The sequence below is a fragment of the Chroicocephalus ridibundus genome, chromosome 8 (assembly GCF_963924245.1).
Source record: "Chroicocephalus ridibundus chromosome 8, bChrRid1.1, whole genome shotgun sequence".
In the NCBI taxonomy this organism is placed as follows: Eukaryota; Metazoa; Chordata; class Aves; order Charadriiformes; family Laridae; genus Chroicocephalus; species Chroicocephalus ridibundus.
The window spans coordinates 41,458,337-41,484,287 of NC_086291.1; the positions used below are offsets into that span (position 1 = coordinate 41,458,337).

General features: G+C 49.7%; 2 protein-coding genes across 6 annotated transcripts; one reads left to right on the plus strand and one right to left on the minus strand.

The window, feature by feature from the left end:
• Positions 1 to 83: 83 nt before the first annotated feature.
• PERCC1 (proline and glutamate rich with coiled coil 1) lies at positions 84 to 2,406 on the minus strand. The gene is made up of 2 exons (XM_063344582.1): positions 2,234 to 2,406; positions 84 to 918 (listed from the first exon to the last, which is right to left on the minus strand). Exons 1-2 carry the CDS (start codon positions 2,257 to 2,259, stop codon positions 177 to 179), a joined length of 768 nt encoding a protein of 255 aa, XP_063200652.1. The 5' UTR covers positions 2,260 to 2,406; the 3' UTR covers positions 84 to 176.
• A 1,805-nt stretch (positions 2,407 to 4,211) lies between these two features.
• On the plus strand, positions 4,212 to 25,938 carry LUC7L (LUC7 like). Of its 5 annotated transcripts, none has more exons than XM_063344599.1 (11): positions 4,212 to 4,402; positions 6,309 to 6,403; positions 11,314 to 11,412; positions 12,130 to 12,240; positions 12,866 to 13,009; positions 13,450 to 13,626; positions 14,461 to 14,549; positions 20,476 to 20,505; positions 21,445 to 21,609; positions 24,145 to 24,309; positions 25,337 to 25,938. In XM_063344599.1, the coding sequence occupies exons 1-10, from the start codon at positions 4,342 to 4,344 to the stop codon at positions 24,284 to 24,286; spliced, it is 1,113 nt and encodes a 370-aa protein (XP_063200669.1). In that variant the 5' UTR covers positions 4,212 to 4,341; the 3' UTR covers positions 24,287 to 24,309; positions 25,337 to 25,938. The 5 variants fall into 5 exon arrangements, with proteins under 5 accessions (XP_063200669.1, XP_063200671.1, XP_063200672.1 ...); XM_063344601.1 differs by lacking the exon at positions 25,337 to 25,938 and adding an exon at positions 22,678 to 22,739 and having other exon boundaries at positions 24,145 to 24,280; XM_063344602.1 differs by lacking the exon at positions 25,337 to 25,938 and adding an exon at positions 5,124 to 5,194 and having other exon boundaries at positions 4,213 to 4,402; positions 24,145 to 24,512.
• The last annotated feature ends 13 nt before the right edge of the window (positions 25,939 to 25,951 follow it).

Genomic DNA, 25,951 nt, shown 5'->3' on the forward strand with positions numbered 1-25,951 from the left:
GGTGGCAAAGGACACCGCACACACTGGTGCCTGACGGGAGTCATTTATTCGCTCATCCCATCGCCAGCTCTGACACGGCAGCTCTGGATGCCCTGGTGCTGGCACCGGGGCCACCGGGTTTATCATTAACTGGATGGCACGTGGCGGGGCTGGGGGCCCCCAGGGCCATCGTGGGGTCACAGCCCAGCAAAGGGCTCGGCCTCCAGCCCCGGGTGGCCTGGCTCGGGCGGCAGCTCCCGCCCGGTGCCCGGCAGCTCCGGCCCCGGCTCCACCGTCCAGTTGGCCAGGAGGTCGCTGAAGTCGGGGGTGCCGGTGTGGAGGAGGCCGGTGGGGCCGGGGACTGGCTCCCTCCAGAAGGAGGGTGGCAGCTTCCTCCGGTGCATGGGGGTGATGTGGCCATATTTCTTCTCCAGCCGCTGCGTCTTGCTGCCAGCTGCCCGGGGCGGCAGGCACCGGTGCATGCCATATTCGAAGAGCTCGGCCAGTGGCCCCAGCCTGTGCATGGCCCCTGGGCCACCCCTGGGCGCCACAGCCTCGGGCTGGCCCTCGGCACGCCGGGGCGAGCCGCAGTCCTCGGGCATGCTATGGCTGCCAGTGGCCTCCTCCCGGCCCCGCCGGCCGAAGTACCGCTGGATGTCGCAGCTGATGAGCTCCGAAAACTTGAGGAGCCGCAGGGTGGTCTCAGCGGCGCTGGGGACAGCCAGCTCCGGCCTCACACTCTCATCCGCCACCTCCTCTTCGTCCTCTTCCTCTTCCTCCTCCTCCTCCTCCTCAGAGAGGTCGGGGAAGTCGGGCTCGGGGCGTGTGGGCAGCAGCAGGCCATGTGGGAAGGGCGAGGGCAGCCGCAGCTCGGCCAGTGGCTGGATGACACCCGCAGCCATGTCAGTGCGCAGGGGCACCCCGGGGCCTGGACTCACCCTGCGGGCAGGGACAGCGGGGTGAGGGTGGCACGCACCCCAGCACCCTCCCGGACCCACTGCCCCGCAGTGGCACTCAGCCCCGAGGCAGCAGGGGGACCGTGTTGTGCCATGCCATGGCCAGGGTGGGGCTGCAGGGCCGTGGGGATGTCCCCCAAAACCCAGGGAACATGGGGCAGTGGAGATGATCCCACCAAGCCATGGGATACAGGGCAGTGGAGGCATTCCCTCTGAGTCATGGGACACAGGGCAGCAGGGACATCCCCACCAAGTCATGGGACATGGGACAGCAGGGACATACTCCCTGAGTCATGGAATATCAAGCAGCAGGAACATCCCCACCAAGACGTGGGATATGGGGGAGCGGGGACGTGGCCCCTGCGTCACCAGACATGGGACAGCAGGGACATCTTCACCCCCTCCCCAAGCCATGGGACATGGGGCAGTAGGGATGTCCTAACTGAACCTTGGGACACCAGGCAACAGGGCTGTCCCCTTCAAGCCATGAGACATGGGGCAGCAGGAACACCCCCACCAAGATATGGAATGTGGGACAGTGGGGATGTCCACCTGAATCCATGGGATGTGGGACAATGGGAGCATCCCCAAGTCATGGCATGTGGGGCAGCAGGGATGTCCCCACTAAGTCATGGGATATAGGGCAGTGGGGACACCCCCCAGAGCTGTGGAGCAGCGGGATGTTCCCCTTCACCCCGGGTCTGTGCGTGGAGGTGAAGGGGGCTCTGCCCTGCCACCCTGGGCTGAGCCCCCTGCCGCCCTGGGCTGAGCACCTGGGACACTGGTCCCCAAGCCCTGCCCACGCAATGGCCCCGCAGGTTTTCTTGCGATGGAGCAAGCCTGGCCACCTCCCCGCACCACCCTGGTGGGTTCTGGTCATGGCTGGGTCTTGCTGGGCTGGGTGAGGCCCCTCTGGAGTGAGGTCCCCAGCCCTGCCTCGCTGCAGGGCATCCCCAGCCATGTGCCTTGGACCACCAGCACCCCCAGCCCTGAGAGGGTCTTTGGGCAGGGAACAAATCCTGGGTGACAAATCCTGCTCCTGCCACACCAAGCACGGTGCTGAGCCCTGCCTGAAACAGCATTGCTGCCATCCCTGGGGTCACCATGTGTCCCTCTTTGTGCTGTCCCCACCGTGGGACCCCCGGTCCTGCCTCCATGCTGCCCTGGGGTGGGTGGTGTGGGGCTCAGCCTCCCGGGGCCACCCCGGGGATGGAGCCAGCCTTCCCTGCTGCCACCCTCAGCTGGAGAAACACCCCAGTGCAGGAGGGCATCGCGCAGGGCCGCGGCTCGGCACTCACCTTGGCGCTGCTGCCTGGCCATGCATAGGCTCCCGCGCCGCTCCCCCTCGCCGTCCCTCCACCTGGGCCTGAAGTATTTATAGCGGAGCAGCGAGCTGACGGCTGGCAAATATTTGGTAGCCGTATTGTAATAGTAGACTCAGTAAACAGAGCTGGGGTTTGCTTTAGCACCCAGCAACGGGAGAGCGGCGCGGGGAGGGACGCGGGGACGGAAGGCAGGGCTCACCTTAATGGTTCACTAGCCAGGGGATTTTCAAGTGTTGTTCCTGTAAATTCACCTATTAAATCGGCAGCCCCAGCTGCCAAACTGGCCGCGCACTTGTGCCGAGGGCTCTTATCTCCCCGCTGATTGGAGGCGAAATCTAGCTTTGTCAAATAGGCGTAAAATTAAATTTCATGCTATTTTGACTCCTGGAGTAGGGATCTTCTGAAGAACATACTGCCTATCGAGTGATGCCTCTGCAAACAGGCACTGCCGCCGCAGCAGGTGAAGCCTCTCTGTGGGGTCCCCCCAGGTGCTGTGGGTCTGGACACCCCATCTCCAGCCTTGTGTCCCCCCGCCCGGAGGTGGGTGCAGGGCTCCCTGACCAGCCCCAGGAAAGGGTTTGGCACCTTTTGAGGTGGCAGGACACGGTCCTGACGTCACTGCTGGCAGCAGAGGTGCTTCGGGGTTCTGCGCTCCCCAGGGGGTGCGGGTTTGGGTGCCCAGGGCTGGTGGCTCTTGCCAGGCAGTGCCTGCGGATGCAGAAATGGGGACATGCCATGTGGGGACAGCCCCACGGCAGGATCAGCATTCAGGATGGCAGCATAGTCACCGCAGACGGGGCGCTGGGGTGCCCTGTGTCTCTGCTATGGGCTGTGGCCATGCTGGCCCACGCAGTGTGTGGGTGACCAAAGACAGTGACAATGGTGAGCAGCTCGGGTCCCGAGGTGGCTGTGGCCAAAGGTGCTATTCCCGTTCTGGCAGCGGGACGTGCCAGCGGGGCCATATGGGCCAGCACAGAGCACCGCCAGGGGACACAGATGGCCAGGGGACTTGGGGGTGGCTGGGGGGCCACGGGGTGGCCAGGGGATGCAGGACAGCCTGCCTGTGACAGCTGGAGGGCACAGGATGGGGGGGTCTGACACGGTGCCCAGATCCTGTCACTGCCTGTGCTGGAGATGCTCAGGGGGTGGCACACCGTCCATCAGGGTTGGAGGTGGCCAGCGCCCTGCTCCAGAGCTGCCTTGTCCCCTGCTCTGGGGGTGACCGCAGCTCCCAGTCTGCTCCCTCGGAGCTCTCCCTGCCACCCTGCGCCGAGCACCCTGCGCTGGGCTGTCCCCCGGTGCTAAGGTGGGGTCCCCAGTCCCTGGCACGGTGCAGCACTGGCGAGGACAGTGCCAGCCTGGGCACGGCTGTCACCCACACCACTCCCCCAAGGCTGGCAGCCCCGGGGCACCCTGTGGGGACAGAGCTGGGCACCGGCACCCCCAGCCCTCCCTCTCCCCTCTCCGAACACCCACACCAGCGACGCCGGGGCGGCAGCACAGCCGTCCCACCAGGGCACCACTGGGCAAACACAGCGGGTGGCAGCTGATAAGCCGCGGGCACCCTTCGGTCCGCTCCCTGCTGCCACCCGCCACCGCCCGCCCGCCCGGCATGGCCTGGCACGGCTCGGCGGGGCTCGGCACGGTGTGGCACTGCCTGGCTCGGCTGACACGGTTCAGCAGCGCTCCGCAGCCGCTGCCAGGCCCAGGCTGGGCCAGCCCCGTGGCACGCAGGGGTAGCCCGCTCGCTGGGTGCCGAGCCCAGCGCAGCGGCCCAGCGAGGAGCCAGGCGCTGGGTGCCCCCGGCCCGTCCCCACCCCCGGGGGAGCCGGGGCCGGCGGGGCGGGGCGGTTGCGGGGCGCCCGTGCGGCCTGGCGGGAGGGAGCGGCGCCGCGCCCCGCCCCGCCGAGGACTACCGGTCCCGGCATGCCGCGCGGCAGCGGGAGGGGCCGCTTCCGCCCAGCGCCCGCCGCCGTCGCCGCTGAGGCCGGAGCCGCCGTCGAGGCCGCCGCCGCTGCTGCCCAGGCCCAGGCCGGAGCCGCCCGCCCCGCCGCGCCCCGCGGCCCGGCCCCGCACCCGCCATGTCGGCCCAGGCCCAGATGCGCGCCCTGCTGGACCAGCTCATGGGCACGGCCCGGGACGGTGAGTAGGGGCGGGCGGGGCCTGCAGGAAAGGCCGCGGCCTGGCGGCCGCCTCAGCCGCGCGCAGGGCCCGGCCCGGCCCGGCCGTTGCCTCCGCTCCGGACCTGCGGCGCGATCGGCCTCCGCCCACGCCGGGGGACGGGGCGGGCCCGAGCCCGGAGCCGCGGCCCGGCCCCGCCGAGCGGTGCGGGGCGGCCGGCGGAGCGGGCCCGGGCCTCGCCGCGCCTCGGGGCGGCCTAGCGAGCTCGGGCGCAGGGAGCCCCGGTAGGGGTAGGCCTGCCCGGCCGAGGAGTTCGCCTCGCTCCCGGCCCTAGAAAGCGCCTGGCGTGGGCCGGCCCCGGGAGGAGCCCGCCGCTCCGGGCCCCGGCGGCCGCCGGGAGGCGTTAGGGAAAGCTCCGTGCCCGGGCCGCGCCGTCCGTAGGGGCATGTAGGTAGGTGTGCCTGCAGGAGCCGGCCGCTGTAGTTGTTGTCCAAGAAAAGAAATGTGACAGCCTATGCAAAATTATGTTCCCGCTGCGGTTTGTATCTCCTTTCTGCCACTTGCCCGAGTCCTTAAAATTCTCTTTGGCACGTTAGCAGGGCTGTTCAGGTACTTTGCACTTTGTTTCGTAAGTGAATAAGTGCTTTTCTTTCTTTGTGTATTGAGTTGCTATTGAATTGCTTCCCATATTTTTATTTCATACAAACTGAACAATTGTGGCCCCTCTATTTTATTTATAAAGGTTCAGTGTATCTTTGCCTGCCTACATCAATCTGCAAGGGAGTTGCAGAAAAGCCTCATGTTCATCGAGCCGTGAGTCACAACCAATTTTTAAAGCTGTTATAACAAAAAAAAAAAAGTGTTTGCTTTTTTTCACAAGTAACTTTTAAAGTGTAGTTTAGAAAGAAAAAAAAAAATAAAAAAACATTTTCAGTAGACACAACATTATTCCTGGATGCTTGCGAATCCTAAACTATATTCATACTTTAGTATTACACATACCTGTGTCATATACACAGATGAGCTTTAAAATTGTCACATACCATTACCACTTTGCCTTTACTTTTATGTATCATTCCCCTGACTTCCTTACTGCAGGTGTGTGGGCAAGAAAACTTTTCCTTTAAAACTTTTCAACAGTGGGCATAAAATTCTGCAGCTGAGGTCTTGAAGAATGCAGATGGGTATAGTATATGTTGGAGCTCGCAGTGTGTATTGACTAACTTTGTTTCTTTTTTATTTTTCATTTTTTTGCTTTTCTGATATTGTCTTGTTTAAGTGGCTCCTGAGTGTAAAATGTCTTCTGAGGGTGGGAGGTGGGTGGGAAGCAAGCTTCGTGTTCCAGGCCAAGACCTACAAGATTCGTCTTTGCACGGCCTTGGAAAGCACACTGCATATTTGGTTTTCAAACCAAATGGACCGATGTCTTAATTATCAGCTGAGCAAATAGCAAGTGCCTATAAAAACTATTCAGCACAGCCCTGTTTTTGTGATTCATGGCCCTCTGATAGCACGGATTTCGATATCTCCTGCCCCTTCCTGACAGTAAAAAAGGGGGGGGAAAGGAAAAAAAAAGAGGAAAAAAAAAAAAAAAGGTTTTGGCTGTGAGCCAGACTGTCTGTCTCCTTTTTTCTCTTCTGGCTGTGCTGTCTCTTTATATGGATGACAGGCCTTGGACGTTACTTGGCTCGCCAACACTGTGTTTAACATGGTGTACTGGATGAATAAATGCTAAAATAGTGCTTGTTGCCAATTATAAGTGTTCCAGAATATCCTGTTACCCTCTAAGCTTTTTTCGAGTAATTTTGGGGAGCAGGAACACCAAGTATTTTAATCTGCATATTGAGGCGAAATGATCATACCGACGTCTTTGTTCTCTTATCGGTATTCTAATGTCTCCTTATTTAAAACCACAAATGAATTTCAGGAGATGAAACCAGACAAAGGGTGAAGTTTACAGACGATCGTGTTTGCAAGAGCCATCTTCTGGATTGCTGTCCTCATGATATCCTGGCTGGAACAGTAAGTATATTCTCTGTAATAAGGAATTCCGGTGAGGCAGACGTTGGTACAGCTCTTCAGGGCTCAGCTGTGCATCGTAGGTAACTTCTAGGAGAGATCAGATTTTCTGTGCCCATGGGGCAGTCACAATTTTAATTTCAGTTTATGACCGGTGTATGGAACCGTTCGGGAGCTCTCAGAATTTGTTTGAAATGTTTTCTTCTCTCACAATCCCACGTGAAGTTGCAGGTTTATTCCTCTTTTAGCAAGGTGAGATGGTTAGGGCCTGAAACCTGTTCTGTGGAGGTCGCAAGACCATAGCTAGTCTGTTGTCCTGGATGCTTTTAGTTCACGGTTGCATCTTCAGGTTAGCAAGGTTTTTCTCACTAGCTGCAATAATCCTTAGTCCTTGGAGCTTTTCAGTCTCCACTCTCCAGCCATGTGATGTTCCCCTGATGGAATGGCTGCTTTTTCATTATTACTGGTTGGTGTGGTAATGGCAGGTTACAGCTACGGCTGACTTTGTCTTTAGCGTTGTTTGGTGCGAGCAGTGTGTCACTCTGCCTGACTGGTTTGAAACACTTGAGTCGGCTCCTTTGCTGCTGCCCTCTGGGGACAGAGCTGGCCAATTTTCAAAGGTTTGGCTCTTGTGTTCTCTGTGAGAGCAAAAGGCGATGTGGGCTTCTGACAGCGAGATCTTGTGAAGTACATATTCAATTTCAGTGCCCAGATGAACGATGTGGTCTGACTTTCAAAAGAAAACAGTGCATGTCTTTTGTAATTGTTGCTGTATTACAGAATTGCAGGATGGAGATGAATATAGATCTTTGAAATGCATCTTTACGCTCACTGTTTCACAGTAAATACTGTGGCAATTCATGTTGTCCATCCACTTAACCAGATTGTTTAAAGATACCGTTATTTATAGCCCTTCCTGCTGTTATTTCAAGAGCTGGGTTTGACACAGTGGGTTACCGACAAAGGGGAGGGCTGGCACTCCTTCCTCTGTGTGTGTCCCTGCGATAGCAAGACTCTGTGGCAGCACTGGTAGAAAGAGCTTTAGCAAAAGCTGCCTCAGCTCTGAGCACTCAAACTTTACCTTCTCAATTGCAGAATAATATTGGAAGTTGAATACCAGTCTCTATGATCTCTGTGTTCATTTTTTATTTATTTGAAGCTTGGATGTTTTTTTCAGCAATTGCTCCGTCAGCCTCCATATCCCCTCACTTCCATTTCAGCATTGTAAACCTTCTGCCCACCTCCGTCCTTTGTGCGTGTTGCTCTGGTTAGGGTACGTTTTTTGACGTGAGACTCTACAACAGTTTTTTGGGGCCCGTATGGTGGTTTGAAGGTGCAGGGTGCCTTCTACCTCTTTTGGCACCTTTCCAGGAAGAAGGTGAATGGTGAGTAGAAGGGGTGGAATTAAGTGATGTGCATGACTGTTGGAGCTAGTGCCAAAGCACAGAGGAAGCTGGAGGTGTTCAGGTGGGTTGGGAGTCTCCTGGGGCAGAGAAGCACGTTGAGAAATCTGTTTTCTCTTGCTTCTGTTTTTACTTCTCTGCAGTGAGTTGTCTTTTCCCTTGGGCTGTGGAATTTGTGCTCAGAAATCTCACACGGGAGCAGGAAGGAAGACCTGCTTCTGCGCAAGTGATCTTGTGGATCACTCAGATGCTTTTGTGGTGGCCTTTAATTGGCTGTGGAGCTCTCTGCATCGCTGTCAGCAGCTTCTTGGGGCAAGGAAAAGTTTTGGTGCCACAGATCCGTGTTGAAAGAACATGTGATGTCTGGAACAGGAACAGCATTTCAGCTGTCAGCGCTACCAGTACCGAGTGTAACAGAATTGGAATGCGCAGGCTTTCCTTGTGATCTCGGTCAGGTTCACTGATATCTTACGGTGCTCCGTTAAAGGAAGGGCTGTGTGGATGAACCAGCCTCAGCTGGATGGGGTAGCATCCAACTCGGGATGTGTGTTATTGCAGAAATCAGGACCTTGAATCTTTTTGGAAACTTCCAACAGATGCACTAAGCCTTCTGGTGCTGGTTATGTCCCCTGAAGGCATTGTTACTGCTGCATCCTTCACCTGTGCAGATATTTCTTAGTTGGAGGCTGATTGGAGGTGAGCAGGAAGCTAGATCCTTTAGGTAGCTGTGCTTAGTGATATGTGATGGAGTTCCATTCCCTGACCTTCAGGTGCAGAGTAAGAGAAGGAGTCCAGACTTTGAGTAAAGCTCTGGAATATTCCTGAGAGCTGCAGAAGGTATGCTGATGTTTGCTTTGTTTAGTTGGGCCAGTGTTCCTGGTCGTAAGAGCCTTTGACCCCAGAAACTTGTCTAAACTTACCGCTAAATAAACTACAATGGTTCTCATTTTGGTCTCCGTGGGAAAGGAGGAAGACTCGGGGAGAACACAAGTTAGTTTAATATCCCCATGTGCTGTTATCAGGGCACTTGTCACTAGATTGTTAGTGGCCTGCACCGAGTTAGCTCTGCAGCTAAAGGTAAGCATGTTTCTGTCAGTGGAAGTACTGCAGCACATTCTGGATGGCATCAGCTAGTAATTCTCCAGAATTTTAGCTTCATTAGTAAGTGGACAGATGAGTCTGAAAGCTGCCTGGGTAAAACATAGCTTGGAAATTACATTCAGGGAATCAGGGAATTAATTGTGTCCCCACTGGGAGTTATGAGTGAGCTGAAAGTTGTAGGTTGCTGAATGGTTTTGTGGGAGTGCTTTCCTTTTTTACTTGGACAAAACTCTGCAGCTCTGATTACTATTAAAGAGCCTTTCTCATCTTTCTGGTGAGTTAGCAGTTTAGTGGAGATCGTAAAAGATACCTCAGAAAGTGGATTGTTCAGCAAATGCGAGGAGGACTAATTATCAGTGGCACCTAAATGTATTAAACCTTTGTGTGTGTGTGGGCTAAATCTTTACTCAGGCTCTGCTGGTTACCTGTCTCAAATACCTTTATTATAAACCAGCCACGGGTGTTGACTGGAGCAAGTCACAATCACTGCTGGAAAAAAGGTAAGTATTTGATGAGAGGATTCTTTGAGACAGAAGGGCTAGTGCTCTTACCTGAAGGGAGCAATACCCGTGAAAATCTCCATGTGCCTAGATCATCTCCAGAGATGTGGAGGAAGACTGGAGGTTTGTATGCTGGTGAGACCTGAATGTTCTCCCCCAGAGGAAGGGGTTGAGAGGGTCACTGCATTTTAACAAGCAGGAAGAGGAATTCAGAACACACTGTAGGCTCTTCTGAAGCTTTGGAGCCCGTTCTCTAAAGCGAAGCTAGTGGCTCAGCTTGCAAGAAGAGTTCAGATAAGAATACTTGCAATCTGTGACAATCGCATCTAATATTGCCATTTTCTCCCTGTATTGGAACGGGATCTCAGTAGAATAACCGTAAGAATAAAAGATTTAAGTCACACCATGGAAAGTTATTTTTGTGGTAAAATAACAGTAGCTTGCTAGCATTCTTTGAAGAGGCTTGCCTGAAGATGAACATGATTAAGCTCTGAAAGTACCGGAACACTTTTTTTTTTGGTAGGCATTAAATTTCTACCGTTACAGAGCTCAGCAGGACTATTCCTGGATGCAGTGGCTGTTCCTGTAGCCTGCTGCCTGTGGCCTTCTGTTTCTGGTAAATCTGAGTAAAATGAGGAAGGCTAAATCGCAGCAAGTCATCTGGAATTATTTTCTTTGTTTAAAAAAAGAGAAGCTAATAACACAGGTAATTGCATTACCTGGTGGAGCTTGCTTTAGTTGCTTTGCTGCATCCTAAATGCTTCCATTGCTGCTGTCTGGGTGTTTAACATAGGTGTCCCTGGCACCTCCAGTCTGGTTTGTGACGTTCCACAGAGATATATAGCTTTTTCTGCAGTTTAGTGAGTTGACACCCATCGTGCTGTGTTTGGGTTTGGGCTCCTTGGGACTGGTGGTGACTGGGAGAGAAGACGATGGCTGGCTGAGGTGTTCCTTCACGTGATGACATGTACACTGCCATTTGTACTGTGGCTCGCTCTTAGGCCTTTTATTATTTTGGCTTTCAAAATGTCATGTTCTTTTTCTACTTTAAGAATAAGAAAAATGTTCTCAGTTACATATTGATAATGTCAAAATGCGATTTCCATGTTTTGAGAGCATAATTAACTTCAGTTCATGTGGTGCTTAAGTACTAGGTTGGGGGAGAATAACAAATTTAAATAGCATTGATTGCAATGGGAGTGAAGCACAGCATGCGAGTCTGGGAGAGGAGATGCTCTCAAGAAGTCTTTCATTAGACAAGCTTATGTATAGGACTTAGCTTTGCTGGGCAGGTTTTAAAATCCCAGGCCACAGCTGAATGTGAGAAGGGGCTAGCTGTAGAATTGTGGGTCTGCTGCTGCTGAGCCTGGGTTTGTACTTTTCCACTGGCCATACCCCTTATTCCCTTAAGTCCGTTTGTTCTTGATAGGAAGCATTCTGTCCGTGTTCTATGATTTGGTACCTTTCAATACGTTACTAGGGCTCCTCCTGGCACAGATGTGCTTTTCCAGGTGAGCTTTAAGCAGGGTACAAAGCTGGATGTTTTGCTGTGCTGTAGCTCCATAATAGGAGGTGTTCGGTGCCTGTTGAAGGAGTTGCTGTGGCAGTGTGCTGTGTCTTCCCAGCTCCCTCCCAGCAATTTCTAAGGCTGTGCTGTGACCTAGAGTGGTAGTAGCGCTGGACTTAAAACATTTGGGGTGGTTTAATGTTGTTCCAGGAACACCTAGAAAAGGGGTTCTAGCAAGCATGTTGTTCTTCTGCCTAGTTCTGTTACTGACAGGTTAAGAGGAAGCTCTTCTGCCTAAAGAGGCTGTATTTTGATATGATACTGGTGGTAAGAGTTAAGTATCTGCTGCTTGTTGCCATAATGAAGGGTTCTTACATTGATTTTTCTTTTTCTTTTCAACAGCGAATGGACCTGGGAGAATGTACAAAGATCCATGACTTGGCACTGCGAGCAGATTATGAGATTGCAAGTAAAGAGAGAGACCTGTTTTTTGAGCTGGATGTGAGTACGGAGAAATTTTTGTTACTTTTTTGGAACCTGCTGCTGGAAGTTATTTGGCTGAACAATAGAACTCGGTGGGCGTTTCAGCTAGCCATGTTATTTGATGTGTTATCTGACAAGAATGTGAAGCCCCTTCCCGAATGCCGGCTTGATTGCTGACTTGAAATTGAAAAAGTAATTACGATCCTGACAACCCCATTAATCCAGCTAGCTGGGAGGCACCTCTGGCATTCCTTGCATCCCACACCAGCTGCTCTGTACCAGGTCATTGTAATCTGGTGGCCTGTCCCAGAAGGAGATTTGACATTAAAAACCGCCTGCTCTGTGGTTTCACTTTTGTCAGATTTAGCTTTCTGTGATGGAACAGATCAAGTGAAAGAACATTTCTGTCTTCCTCTTTTCATGTTAGTCCAGTGCTTTTGTCTTTGCACCTGTTGCTCATGTGTTGGAAGTTCCAGTTCAAAGCAGTCTTCATGTGAGCATCCTGTTATGTGTCAGAGCAAAGGAACTGTGTCAGGTTCCAGACAGATGACAGACTTAAGGGCAGGGAGAAAATTTTATTTTTTCTGCAAAGTGTCATGTATTTTTTTCTCAAGACTTCCATTCTTGAGGTTGTTTGTGCATTATACAGGGATTGCACCAGGTGGCTGTTGGCTGTCAAAGCTAAATGAGGCACGGAGAGCATCTTCATTCACAATTCTTTGTTTTAACATGCAGGCAATGGATCACCTAGAATCCTTCATCGCAGAGTGTGACAGGAGAACAGAACTGGCCAAGAAACGCCTGGCTGAGACACAAGAAGAGATCAGTGCTGAAGTGTCTGCAAAGGTATTGTCTTCTCATTAAAGGCTTGTCTCTGATGCTATTAATACTGGGAAGTTAGGCTCCACAAAGGCTTTGTGTATTCCAGCCATCCTTAAATACTGGTCTTGTGACAAACTTAAAGGTTCAGAGGGCCATAGAGGTTTAAAACATGAATTCTGAAATAGGTTGCTTTAGCATGGCCATAAAGCATTGGTTTCTTCCCTACTATTCAGTGTTAATATAATAGCTTAGAATAGTAAATCCATCCCATGATTGTTGTCTTTTCACTTAATAAATGCTCATGAGGTTTCCACTTTGGGAGCTTCCTTCATCAGGACAATGCAAAGCATTTCTGAAGCTGGTTTTGCAGACTCTATCCTGTCCTGCAAGCCAGCAATGGGCCACTGTTTGTGGTAGAATTGATGATGTGCTCTCCATGTCCAGTTTCTGTCTTTGCCATGAGTCCGTGGCTGCATTGCCTGTACTTGGCCCACCAATCCCCTTTTGTTGTGACTCCTTTGACTTTTGGAGATTTATGGTCATCTTCCAACAATGGCTTTTGTTAAAGAATATTTTTTAGAGAAAGAGCAAAAGTCCTGCAAGCTTTAGCAAGTTTTTTGTCTTACTAAAAACTAACTATTCTCTTCAGGCAGAGAAAGTACATGAGCTGAATGAAGACATTGGAAAACTCCTAGCTAAAGCTGAACAGCTGGGAGCTGAAGGAAATGTTGATGAGTCTCAAAAGATCCTGATGGAAGTGGAGAAAGTCCGAGCGAAAAAGAAAGAGGCAGAGGTATGGCCTTGGTTCTCCTATGAATTGTAATAGCGGACTGAGCTAGGCTGAGTACGTGACAAACAGCTGGGTGGTTCCTACCTCTATTCCTATCTTGCCAGCACCTCCTTTTTCAGTTTCAGCCATGTGCCAGCAAGCGGTTGGCAGTGTAGTGTGGTAGGTGAAGAAAAGCTTTTTGGAAACTTCTAGCTAGTTAAGATAGCTGACTGGGGTGGGGGGGATTTGTCCTCTGAAGTATTTGGTCACTAGTCACTTGCAGCGACAGACTATCAGGTTAGCCGTGCTTGCAAAGTGTTTTGTATGGCACCTCCTTTATATTGAGGGTGCTTTTTTTGATTCTTGAAAGCGGCAGGGCAATTCTTTGCAGGGGTTTCCCTGGAGGGTTGTGACTATGTAAGGGTTCCCTCACAATTGAGTGGGTTTTTTTTGCCTCCCTTTAGGAAGAATACAGAAATTCAATGCCTGCATCCAGTTTCCAGCAGCAGAAGCTGCGTGTGTGTGAAGTCTGTTCAGCATATCTGGGTCTCCATGACAACGACCGGCGTCTTGCTGACCACTTTGGAGGCAAATTACACTTGGGTTTCATTCAGATTCGTGAGAAACTGGATCAGCTGAGGGTAATCCTTTCTGTCTTCAACCTTCTCCTTGTAGTTCTGAAGACATTCAAGATTTCTATTAAATCCATACAGGATTCTTTGCAGAATGCTTGTAGAAGCCTACAAATTTCTGATTGAAACTTCAAATGGAGGCTTGAGTGGCCTCATCTTGGGTTCTGTTCTGTAATTTCTGGGTAACTAAATACATACCCTCAGAATTAGTCAAACGAGACCATTGCTGTCATTTCTTCCTTAAATACATGTGACTGTACCATAGCTCTTTCTCATTGTTTTGGCTGAAATTTGTCACTGTGGGTTTTTTCAATTTTGAAGAGCACTTTTGAGACCTCTTAACGAAATGCTTGAACTGAAATTTCCCATAGTGGTGTCAGTGAAGACCATCTTCGGTAGCTGAAGTGATTAGAAGTTTTATGCAATGGTTTGTAATGGAATCGCGGTGCTGGTCTTGCTTGCAGAGACCTTTAGCCTGCTTGAGTAACCATTGTGATTCCTGTGCCTTATTCACCGGGCAGCATATTGAGGTCAGTGCCTTGCTTGATCAACGGTGTGATCATTGGGTATGCTCACGCTGAGACAGTCTCTTGCCTCAAAGCTTATGGGCTTGTCTCTTAGAGCACAAGCACTCAAAGCAGAGCATGCTATTTCTTGCACTGATGTATATTAGTGAAGCTGTGAGGAAAATGAGAACCTTGACAGAGATCTTGACTAGCACATAAAATGCAATGAAATGGTTCCTTGTCTTACTATTTTTGTCTTACTGTGCAAATAGTCTCCCTGCAGATCTCTCTGACCTGTTACTGTGTGGCTGAAATGTAATGTGAACTTTTTTTCTAGAAAACGGTGGCAGAAAAGCAAGAGAAGAGAAACCAGGATCGTTTGAGACGGAGAGAGGAGAGAGAACGAGAGGAGAGAATGGGCAGACGGTAAGGGGGAGCTGATGACTGCTTTGTGAAGTTGGTTTTGAAATAGTCTGGTTTCTTGCATCTGAGCATTGCAGGAAAGCAGCATCTGCTGCTGGAGCAGCTGTCGGAAATACTCCAGGTGCTGTGTGAGCACCTTGGCATTCAGTTAAAGATGAAAACAAATTCACAAAACTCCCAGCTTAGAGTGATTGTATGTGTATTGTTTTAACCTCCATTGGGCGTCTGAAAGATGTGAACTCCCTATAGTCTTCAGGCCTATATTGGTCTAGTCCCTGTCTTTGGGCGTCTGAATCTGTATAAAATGTCCTCATCCAGTGCATCTGAGTGGGAAAGTTTAATATCAGTGAGGACTAAGTCTGCTCAAATGGTGCTAGTCATGCAGAAATTCCCTGGACATCCCTCCTCCCTTTCAGGCTTGGAGGTGATGGTGGAATGGAGCTGGTGTCTGTGAGACAGATGGTGGGCTGCCTGTCCTCCTCAGAAACTTTTCTACAATAAGTGAGGTGCTTTTGGCACAGCTTTGGAAAACACTTCCTAGGGTATCCAAGGGATCACAAGGAGTGGCTGCTTCTGGTGGTTGTGGCCGTACATGTCACCTGTTCTGCTCATACGTGTATAATCCCTGCACAGCGGGAGTGGCTGCAGTGTTGGTATGCTCAGGACAAGCTCTTCTGCCTCTTGCCAGCTGAACTGGAAAAACTATTTCTTCTTTACTTGAACAGGCACCTTGTATGTAAACAGCTCAGTTAAACAGCCTGCTGGGGGGAGGGGTGGTCATTTCCAATGGTCAGGCAGAGGAAGTGGCTGAGTAGGAATGTTGTTCTCATTGTCACAGCAGTTCCCCAGTTACCTCACATATTTCTCGTCTTGTACATCGTGTTTGAAGGAAACCAACCTTGCTGCCTGTGGAAAGCTCGATTTGACGCACGCTGCAGAGTGTGTTTCAGCCTTCCATGTCAGAGGCATGAGAGATAGATAACTGTGATACGCTCTAAGATGATGCCGGCTTCTGGGTATACGTTGCTGGAAATGCTAGCAAATAAGTACCAGAATGGAAGCAGCTTGGTTTTCTGTGGTCTGCAGCTTGGGGATTTTGGTGTATTGGGAAGATGGAAGCCCCAAATTGTTACGCTTTCTCCAGTTAGGGTGTTTTATGTGTGTTCTCTCTCCCTGTGGATTGCCTGGTGTCATATGAAATGTCGGTTCATTGCTGTAGCTTTCTCCTGAACTGCAGCACTTCATATAGAGCCTCACAACTTTCTGGCATCCATGCAAGATCGTCAGTAATGCAGTGATATTTGGGAGCTGCAGAATGTGGAACTGGCTGATGAGTGCAGGAGTTAATCAAAAGGGACTGATGTATGTTGCTGTGGACAGAAAGATGGAAATGAAACAAGAAGTGTCTTCCCATGCAGCTCCTTCATGACAGGCTCTTTCAGAACAACAGTAGCACCATATCTAACCTGGACTTGGTGTGTCTGTCTCCATGGCGCCTCTTCTTCCTGGAGGTCATTTCTGTGTGAAAATTGCTCAACAGAGTTATCTTCAGGAAGAGTTCTCTTGATCTCCCTGGAACGCTAGCTTTCTTCCTCCTGTGGCATGTCTGTGGTTTTGGTTTTGTGTTCTGTTTTTATATTTTTTTTAAATCTCAGTTCCTGAGAGTTAGAGCCTCTTGTGTTCACAGGTAGCGCACACAGGTGCATCTGATAAGGGGGTTTGAAGATGACTTTTGAATATTTAATACTTTAAAAGTGAAGGGTTTAAGAACTGCATTGAGTTGGCCTAAAGTCTGAGTTCCTGCTGGCTCCATATGTGGCGCTACTTAGAGACTGCAGCCAAGCTTTTGCTCTCGCTCTTTATAGAGGCATCTGTATGCTCCTCTGTTCAAATGCCAAAGAAAAACATGTTATGAAGGATCCAGGAGTGCCATACAGAGGAGGTCAAATTATTTGCCTCTCCAAAATGAGAACTTGACCCAAAGAAGGAAAACAATTTTCCCAGTGGACACTTGGTGTTAGAACTGGGACTAGAGCCCAGATTTCTCAATATCTCAGCACCTTCTCCTCTGGGAGCTGTGCAACATCGTGCTTAGAAGGACATTTTTCCATCAAAAAGTAATCAATGACTTATACTGCCTTTCAGGCTGCCTCTGTTATGTACAGCTTGATACTTGAAGGAACCGCAGCAAATATATTGCCTTCACAATTCTTCTCCTGTCTTCATATGCAGCATCTTCATGGTGTTACTCAGTAAGAGAAAAGAGTACTGCTTGACTTTGAGAAGTCTTTGGCGGCTTATAGGCAGTATGACATACTGTGGAAACCTGTAGATTCACGTGTGAAGCTCTAGCTCTTACAGACTTTAATAGTGTCGACTAAACTGTGATTTCTACATAGTAATGAGTCAACTGAGTTGTCACTCCTACTGGCAAATAAAGACAGGTCTTCTGTCCTGTGTTGTTTTGTGTTGCCCGTGACTGCGGGCTACCCAGTAATCTCTTAAGACTGAAGTTCTGTGGAGAGGTGGCATGCTTGGAAGAGCAGACCTTGGTATTTGCTTCCAGAGTACAGCGGCAAACAAGCCCAGGTGGAGTTGCCAACTGGATTTCCTTGGACAAAACACAGGTTATGAAACTCAGCACATGGCCTCTGTGATGCAGGGACAAAAAAAAGGGGGAAAAATAATAAATATGCTCAGCCTCTCACTTCTCTAGACAGGAGTCGTCTTCTGTCTCCTGCTGTGTAGTGATTCAGGTTAGTAAGGGGAGCGCTGTTTTGTTGGATGCTTCCTGAATGCTGAAGTCTAGCACTAGGGAGTAATTATCGGGAGTTTATCATGCAAACTCCTGCTCAGATCGTAGGTGTGGAAGGGCAGCCAGGCTTTTCAGGGGATATGGAATGGCTTTGTGTGGATGTGTGCACCGGTGATTCAGAATAAAGTGATCAGGAGGAAAAGAACATTAAGAACTCGGAGTAATTACAGCCACCAGAAAAAAATTTCAGCTGCCTGCCAGGCATCTACGGGAGGTCCTGCTGCTCTGTCAGGTTCTAGTACATGAAAAAGGTGTGTGGTTATTGCCTTGCTCTCCTGGTTTATCAGCTTTTCCTTCAGTTGATGATCTTGTGTGTTGCCTCAGCGCATGGTTGGTTTGCCTGACTTCAAGTTCAGCTCCATCTTGTTTACAGCCCTTCTTCCTGAATTCCTTTCTAAACTTTGGGGTTTGTTTTTCGTTAAACTGGGATTGAACAATCCCATTTCATTGTGAAGGAATGTCAGGCCATGTTGATTCTCTTAATCTTGTTTTATCCTGGTATGGTTTTAAATGATGTTATTAAAATAGATGCTTTTTTATTGATTTTTAAAATTTTGGCTGTGTGTGGCTTTCAGCTGCATCTCTTGTTACAAGGCCAGAACAGGTCTGTGGCTGTGTAACTGGAACCCTCCCCCTGAGTCTGTGTGCAGTGGGGAGACAGGAGCAGTTAAAGGAGTGAGTCTCTAAGGAGACTGGCTGCTTCCCAATTAAAGCAAAAAAAGCCCGTTTGGGCAGCGTGTGACAATTTGGTGTAGGCTGGCTCTGAACCGTGGCCGTAGAGAAAAAGGGAGGGCATGTCTTTCATGTGGAGTGGTATTATAAGTGGTGCTGAGTAATGGCGCTTCTGAAGCTGAAAGAATTGTGACATTGTTATTTACAGGCTGTCAAGAGCTAATGCTTATAGCATTAAGGTTGGAGTGCCGTACATGAGCTCTGAAGCCATGTAAATGTGAGAAAGAATAGTAAGACTTGGATGATTGTTCTCCAGCTGCTTTCCAAAGTCTGGGATGAAGGATTTTCTGTGTATCGCAGTTACTTTCCTGTAACAGTTCTTCCCTTGTGTCTGTGTCCCCTCTTTTTTTTTTTCTAGCTTGTCTTTCCCAAACAAGAGAAAAAACCTTTGATGCAAGTTTCCATTCAGTGTTTGTTAAATAAAAATGATGAGTGAGAAAATCCTGTATTTTCTCTTTATTAAAACCTTTTTAATGAGCAACTGCCTCAAAGGAACAGAAATCAGAAAACCGTCAAGTGTCTTTCTGACTGGAGAGAGGCACTTTTTCTTGAAAATGTTAGAGTTGATCTCGGTGATGTGAGACTGCGGAGGGTAAAGTGTATATATTGAGTATGCACAGCAAACTTAAAGTTGGAAAGGTTAGTTGTGGTTTATTAACAGAGGCTGAACTGGTTTGTAAACTTTCTGTTCTGACAAGAAACAAGGCAGTCTGATGAAATTCATGCTGATTGGATAAGGGGAAACATAACCCCCATTTTCAAAAAGGGAAAAAAGGATGACCCGGGGAGCTACAGGCCGGTCAGTCTCACCTCTGTGCCTGTCAAGATCATGGAGCAGATCCTCCAGGAAACTGCCAAGACACGTGAAAAATAAGGAGGTGATTGGTGACAGCCAGTGTGGCTTCACCAAAGGCAAATTGTGTCTGACAAATTTGGTGGCCTTCTATGATGTTGCCACGGCATTGGTAGATAAGGGAAGAGCAACTGACGTCATCTACCTGGACTTACGCAAAGCGTTCGACACTGTCCTGCATGACATCCTGGTCTCTAAATTGGAAAAGTGTGGATTCGATGGATAAGGAACTGTCTAGATGGCCGCTCTCAAAGGGTTGCAGTCAATGGCTCAGTGTCCACATGGAAACTGGTGACGAGTGGCGTTCCTCGGGGGTCAGTACTGGGACCAGTGCTGTTTAACATCTTTTTCGGTGACATGGACAGTGAGATTGAGTGCACCCTCAGCAAGTTAGCCTACAACGCCAAGCTGTGTGGCATGGTCAACATGCTGGAGGGAAGGGTTGCCATCCAGAGGGACCTTGACAGACTTGAGATGTGGGCCTGTACAAACCTCATGAAGGTCAACCAGGCCAAGTGCAAGGTCCTGCACCTGGGTCATGGCAATCCCAGGCACAAATACAGGTTGGGCGGAGAATGGCTTGAGAGCAGCCCTGAGGAGAAGGACTTGGGGGTGCTGGTGGACGAGAAGCTCAATGTGAGCTGGCAATGTGCGCTTGCAGCCCAGAGAGCCAACCGCATCCTGGGCCGCATTAAAAGAAGCGTGGCCAGCAGATCGAGGGAGGTAATTCTGCTTCTCTACTCTGCTCTGGTGAGACTCCACCTGGAGTACTGTGTCCAGTTCTGGAGCCCTCAGCACAAGAAGGACATGGACCTGTTGGAGTGGCTCCAGCTGAGGGCCACAAAGATGACCAGTGGACTGGAGCACCTGTGCTGTGAGGACAGGCTGAGAGAGTTGGGGTTGTTCAGCCTGGAGAAGAGAAGACTCCGAGGAGACCTTCTAGCAACCTTCCAGTACCTAAAGGGGGCCTACAGGAAGGATGGGGAGGGACTCTTTATCAGGGATTGTTATGATAGGACACAGGGTAACGGCCGCAAACTGAAAGAGGGGAGATTTAGATTGGATACCAGGAAGAAATTCTTTACTGTAAGGGTAGTGAGGCACTGGAACAGGTTGCCCAGGGAAGCTGTCAATGGCCCATCCCTGGAGGTGTTCAAGGCCAGGCTGGATGGGGCTTTGGGGAGCCTGGTCTAGTGGGAGGTGTCCCTGACGATGGCAGGGGGGTTGGAACTAGATGATCTTTAAGGTCCCTTCCAACCCGAACCATTCTGTGAAACTCCGCATGTAAAAACTAGTGTTTCTACAAAGTTCTTCGGTTTTTGATAAATTGCCATTCCCCCTGCCCCCCAAATTGAAGATAATTAAGTGTTTTAATGGTTTTATGGCAAGGTTTTTTTAACTGATGTATTACTTGGGGTATTGTATTCCTGTGACGAGCTGTCAGGGTGAATGGGTTATTTTATTGAAAACCCGCTGACTATATCCTATCTCTTACACCTCTCGTATCATAACTCTCCTCTTCTTTCTAGGTCTGGATCAAGAAATAGAGATCGTCGAAGGTGAGTGCACATTTCTCTTACGGTTCCCCCAGATACTTATTTGCATTTCTATCTAGCTACTGAGGTTTTTCCTGGGTCTCACAAATGGAGTTCACTCAGTGCTCCAGTCTCCTTGTTTTGCTCCCTGAAAGAAATGGGAAGTACAGCTTGGGCACCACAGTGGTGCTGTGCAAATTAACGTCACCTGCTGGGCTAGAAAGCAGATGCCAGCTCGCTCAGTCAGGACAGAGCATGCTGTGTGCTCCCCAGTACGAGTCTAAGAATGTACTCAATGCCTTTTTCAATAAATACCTAATATACGTTCATAGTTTTAATGTCTGACAGATATTTGTTACATATATAATGCCTCAGATGTAAAAATACAGAGATTCAAGATTAAAGCCCCCCACATCTCTGTGAAGAGCTTGCCTTGGTGGTATGACACCCTTCTCTTGGTGATCACCTACCTGGAGATCTTCTACTGCTTTCCCTATACATTGGCATCCTTTGTTTTCTTTTTAGAGCAGATTGAAACAAAGCTGCTTCTAAAGGGCAGTGCTTTCATAAGGGAGACTCTCCTTTGGCTGACTGCCATAGGGGCTATGGTAATTTCACATGCCGCTTCCTTTGGCCTCTCTTCTCCTTGCACAGGCCTCACTTTGAGCGAGGCACGGTTGGTAAGCTCTGCTCCAGGCATCGGCATGCGCTTACATTAATGGTGGGAGCTTTTTATATAAGCTTCCCAGCAACTCAAACCCTACCCATTGGCATTTTGTTGGTAGCATGAGGCCCAGGAGGGAGATGTCTATCCTGTGGGTGATCAGCCTTCTGTGCTGGGGGGGGTGAGTGCTGATGCTCTGGATATTTGTTACTCGGGAATGTCTGAGAGATAGGTTGAGGTGTACGGATCCGATGTATTGGCCCATCTCCTGAGTCTGAGGCAATCTGTGTCCTCTTCAGATCACGGTCTCGGGATAGGAGGCGGAGACGCTCGAGATCGGCTTCCCGTGAACGGCGGAAGTCTCGCTCCCGATCCCGAGACCGACACAGACGCCACCGGAGCCGTTCCCGCAGCCACAGCAGAGGTCACCGACGGGGGTCCAGAGACAGGAGTTCAAAACACAAGTATGTATTCCTGACACAAGCGCTTCTGGAAAGGGGAGTCCTTGGCATCACAGTGAGCCTCCCCAGTCCCTTAGAGAAGCAGGAGCACGACTGGTTTCTCAAGTGAGCAGCTGCAGTGTTCTCTACCAGCTCTGGGGCCAAAGCAGGATTTCCCAGTGGCAGTTCGTAGGTGGCCTCCCGTGAGAGCAGTAGGGCAGTAACTGTACAGTGAGATACCGGCTTGAGAGAAGTCTAGGAGATAGAACTGGCTCCCCGATTTGCAGTGCTGAGCCTTGAGAAGTTGCTGGGGTTCTTGTATAAGCAGCAGCACAAAGGCCTGCTTGAGCTAACTGAGCCTCCCCAGGCCTGTAAAAGCCAAGGAACTGAGAGGCAGTTTTGACATTACATTTCTGTGGTTATCTTTTGCTTCCCAGCTTCTTTCTCTCAGTGCTGGCATGGGGAAAGAAGTGTATGATTTGGGACCTGGGGGAAGTTTTCTGTGAGAAGGTTGCTCCAGAGAGAGAGAGACAGTTCTTTAGGCACCTGCACTGGAGGGAGGGGAAAAGGAAGCCGGGGGGAGGAATGTACCATCCTCCTGTTGCTGAGAAGAAACGCTATAGTTCAAAGAAGGGCTTTAAATCTCTTCTGAAACTCAGCAAAACACCTGCTGTGTTGGAAGAAGGATGAGGCAAGGAGTAGGAGTATTAGAAAAATTGAAAGGAATCATTGTGTTTCCTAACAGCCCTTCTAAGCCCAGGAGCAAGGCTATCACCAGGTGCTTGCCGAAGTTAGATCTGGGTTTTTTTAAATGCTCCTAATTAATAGGGGAGTGTTTTAGCACTGTCTCACCTGATTAGGCACTACCATTCAAGTACAGTTCTAGAAACAAACCTACTGCTGTGTGTCTTGTGTCCCTTTAGCCAAGGGGTAAGAACAGGTTTTAAAGATACCGGATGAAGGGGAGGGAAATAACGGTCTGAAAAAATAAGTCTGTTAATAATTGAGGGGGGTGTGTAAATACTGTTGATTCTCCAATGGCTGAGATACTAAAGTCCTTTTTTAAATCTGTCTTGAACATGAAAAATAAAGAAAAGAAGTTTGGACAATTAGGAAGTGAGGAAGACCCTGTAATAACTATTACTAAAGAGCAGGTAAGGGATTACTTCGAAAACCTTGAACACATTGAAATCAGCCCATCGAGATTGTAGGGGGATTGGCTAGCTGGCAGATTTTCACAAAATTACCAAGAACTGGGGAGAGGCCAGGATCAGTTTAAGAAAATTAAACAAAAACAAGAGAACAAATGGAAAAAAACCCTGTTCTCTGAAAGAGTGTAGCTTCTGTTTTCACCTTGAGAATTAATGAAACCTGCATTCAGGTTCTGCTGGTCCGAGGTCTCGCTTCTAGAAAGAAATGGAAAGCCTGTCACAGGATGTGGAGATCTCAGGGCAGGAGGACTACGGGCAGCAGGCATTGTTGTGGCAACAGGAAAAGAGTTAATCTTACCAGACAGACTCCTGTTGTCTTCTGGTTAAATGACATAATTTAATGAAAATGAAATTAAATGGCTCATGTGATACAGAGGGCTGTAAGGTTTTAATATATCAATTGTGCAGTATTTCCAAACCTTACAATCAACCTGAATGAAAGCTGGAACTTCTAAGGTACCTGCCAGGCCCTCCTCGTGGGACTGTAAATAAAAACCTGCTGCGTACTGAGTCCTGCAGTAAAATGTGCTGGCTCTGAAAGCCTCTGCCTGGTTCTGAAGGGGTACGGGCCGCTAGAACTCGTTTGGGATCAGCACCTTTTGAAGGCTGCTGGCATGAATTGTACAGGAAAACAGCCTTTTTTTTTTTTTTTTTGGACCTAACATGGAGCCCTCTGCTTAATTCTGTGTGGGCCGATACAGTGAAGCACTGCTGAAAATCTGTAGCTGTCATCCGGGCAGGCTGGGAAAAGATTTCGCTGTGTTATGGGCTGTGAATATAAATCTGTATCATCCTGACTTTGAACCCAGGATGCTGCCAAGGACAACGCTTGTCAGGATGCAAAGTAGAAAAAGCCCACAACGAAAGCAAGCGTTTGAGTCCAGAGAATAGAGTTGGCATTTAAAGCAGTTGAGCAGAAAGCCACTAGCTTAGAGCATAATGGAGAAAAAAAACACTCCAGAAGACACAAACAGAGCTGAGTGATAAGACGAGGAAGAAATTGCAGGCGCTTTAGTATGGCCCAGTAAACTAATAAGGGGCTCAGGGAAGACTTCAAGAGAGCCCCTGTGGCAAGAGCTTGGAAGGATGACTCTGAGGAGGGAGTAACAAAGGCTGCGCCCTGCACTCAGTGCTGCAAAGCTGGCGTTCTCCTCTGTAAAGATCGGAGAAGGCCCAGGGTTGCAGTCTTGGGGGACACCGCTCCCGACATTGCAGTACCTAGGCACATTGCTGTAAGAAACTTGGGTTATGCCACAGCACTGTTAGGGACAGATGATGTCATTTCTATGCATATTTGAAAATTGCTGTAGTTGTGAAGCTTATAGCGACGGTTTACTTTGTACTCCAGATCTTCTAGAGATCGATCTTCAAGAGAAAAGTCACGAGACAGAGAGAGAAAAGAGAAGAGCTCTTCTGAGAGGCGGCACGAGAGCACAAATGGCAAATCTCGTTCCAAGAGATCAGAAGAGAGAGAAGCTGGCGAGATCTGAACTCAAACGATCTGTGTTGCACTGTAAATAGTCTGATAAACATTCTACACAAAGCCTAAATTTCCCATTTATATTTACTGAATACAACTCATCTTTTGTAGTTTGGAATTTTTATTGTTTGGCAGATAGCTGTGAGTTTGTAGAGACACAGAGTTACGTACTCTTTAACAGGATTTTGTTTTAGTAGAGGAATAAATAAATCTGGACGGATCGTTTTTCCAATTCAGGCCAGTGTTTGGCATGCTGTGTTTGTCCTGACCCAGCGAACGCGGTGGTCAGGGGCAGGGCTGTGGTCGGAGACCTGAGCTGCCGTGATGTTTGTTACGCTTCGGCCCTTTCCAAAAAGATCTACCTGACCCTTTGTGAGCACACCAGTAGCACTGGTTCTCACTTAATTTTTTTCCTTCTCTTTATATATGTTAAAAGAAATTCAAAGTGGGTTGGATTCTTTTTTTTAACGTTTAGCGCTTAGCCACCTCATTTTTACGTCTCCAGCGTTTGAGAGTTGCCTCACTATTCCAGATAAGCCAAGACAGACAAAATTTGGCCCCGATCTACCTATTTTAAAAGCTTCTCAGCTTTGTGAGGGTGACCAAATTGGCTGGGGCGCATTTCTAAGATGGGCTCAAGTCTGGTTTTAGTACCTTTACAGATCAGATACCGGGTGTCAGTAAACAAAACGGTGGAAAATCTGGATTGGTTTTTCTGTAGAGGAGTACAGCCACAGCTACTCTGCCTATTTACTGTGCACTCCAGAGTCGGAGCTTCCTCTGTGGAGTTTTCTGACTTGCAAAAAAAAAAAAAAGGGGGGGGGGGGGGAAAGCGTGTTGTTGTATGTTTTTTAAAAGGCTGGTCAGGCAGAACTTGGCCATGTGGCAGAGGTGACTCGGGATGGAGACGAGCCAGGGACAGGACGAGGACAGGAGTTACCCGTGTGTCTCTGTGTCCCCCTGCTCCTGGGACCGAGGCACCAGCTGTGTCCTGACGCCTGTGGGGAGGAATTTGCATATTGTAACTAGCTTATTTGTAACTAGGTTTATTTTACACTAGGGGAGGAAGGCCGCCTTGCCGCGCCAGCCACAGTCATCACCCCGAGGATCGGTATTTTGTGAGAATTGTGTGAGTAAAGCACTTGCCGCCTGCCCAGCTGCCCGCTGCCTGTTAGCTCGGTGAGGCTGGCAGCTTTTTAATTAAAAGACGTCTCTCTCTAACGTCTCCGGGCGGCGGGTGTCTGTCTGTCAGTGCTGTTTTAAGGCCGTGTGTCCGGTGGGGGGGTTCCGGCGGGTCTTTTTTTTCCCCTTCCAGGCTCCGATAAGCTGCTTCACGGTTTCGGTTTCCCCGCGGCCGTCCCGGCGCTCCCTCGGTGTTAGTCCTTAGTGCATGCGAACCCCCTTTCTCTGTCCGTTTTTACAACGAATTCCGCGGTTTCACGTTATTGTTTTTTGTAACCTCCGTTGTCGGGTGAGGGGAGAGCGGGTCCCGTGGGGGGGGCGGCGGGGCGGGCCCGGGGGGCGGCGGGCGCGCTCTCGGGATGCCTGTACGTGACTGTGCTGTTCTCTCGCGGTCTGATCGCATTAAAGATCTGTGTTTGTGGCTCCCGGTGCTGCCCGGACTCGTTCTTCCACCTTCCCCGCCGCCTCCCCCCTCACCGCAACATGGCGCCCG

Excerpts from the sequence above, each read along its gene's own strand:
- LUC7L (XM_063344599.1), top strand. The coding sequence starts at position 4,342 with ATGTCGGCCCAGGCCCAGATGCGCGCCCTGCTGGACCAGCTCATGGGC. Across the intron at positions 13,010-13,449 it reads CGAAAAAGAAAGAGGCAGAG|GAAGAATACAGAAATTCAAT; the intron begins GTATGGCCTTGG and ends GCCTCCCTTTAG. Across the intron at positions 21,610-24,144 it reads GACAGGAGTTCAAAACACAA|ATCTTCTAGAGATCGATCTT; the intron begins GTATGTATTCCT and ends TTTGTACTCCAG.
- PERCC1 (XM_063344582.1), bottom strand. The coding sequence starts at position 2,259 with ATGCATGGCCAGGCAGCAGCGCCAAG. Across the intron at positions 919-2,233 it reads GGCCAGGCAGCAGCGCCAAG|GGTGAGTCCAGGCCCCGGGG; the intron begins GTGAGTGCCGAG and ends CCCTGCCCGCAG.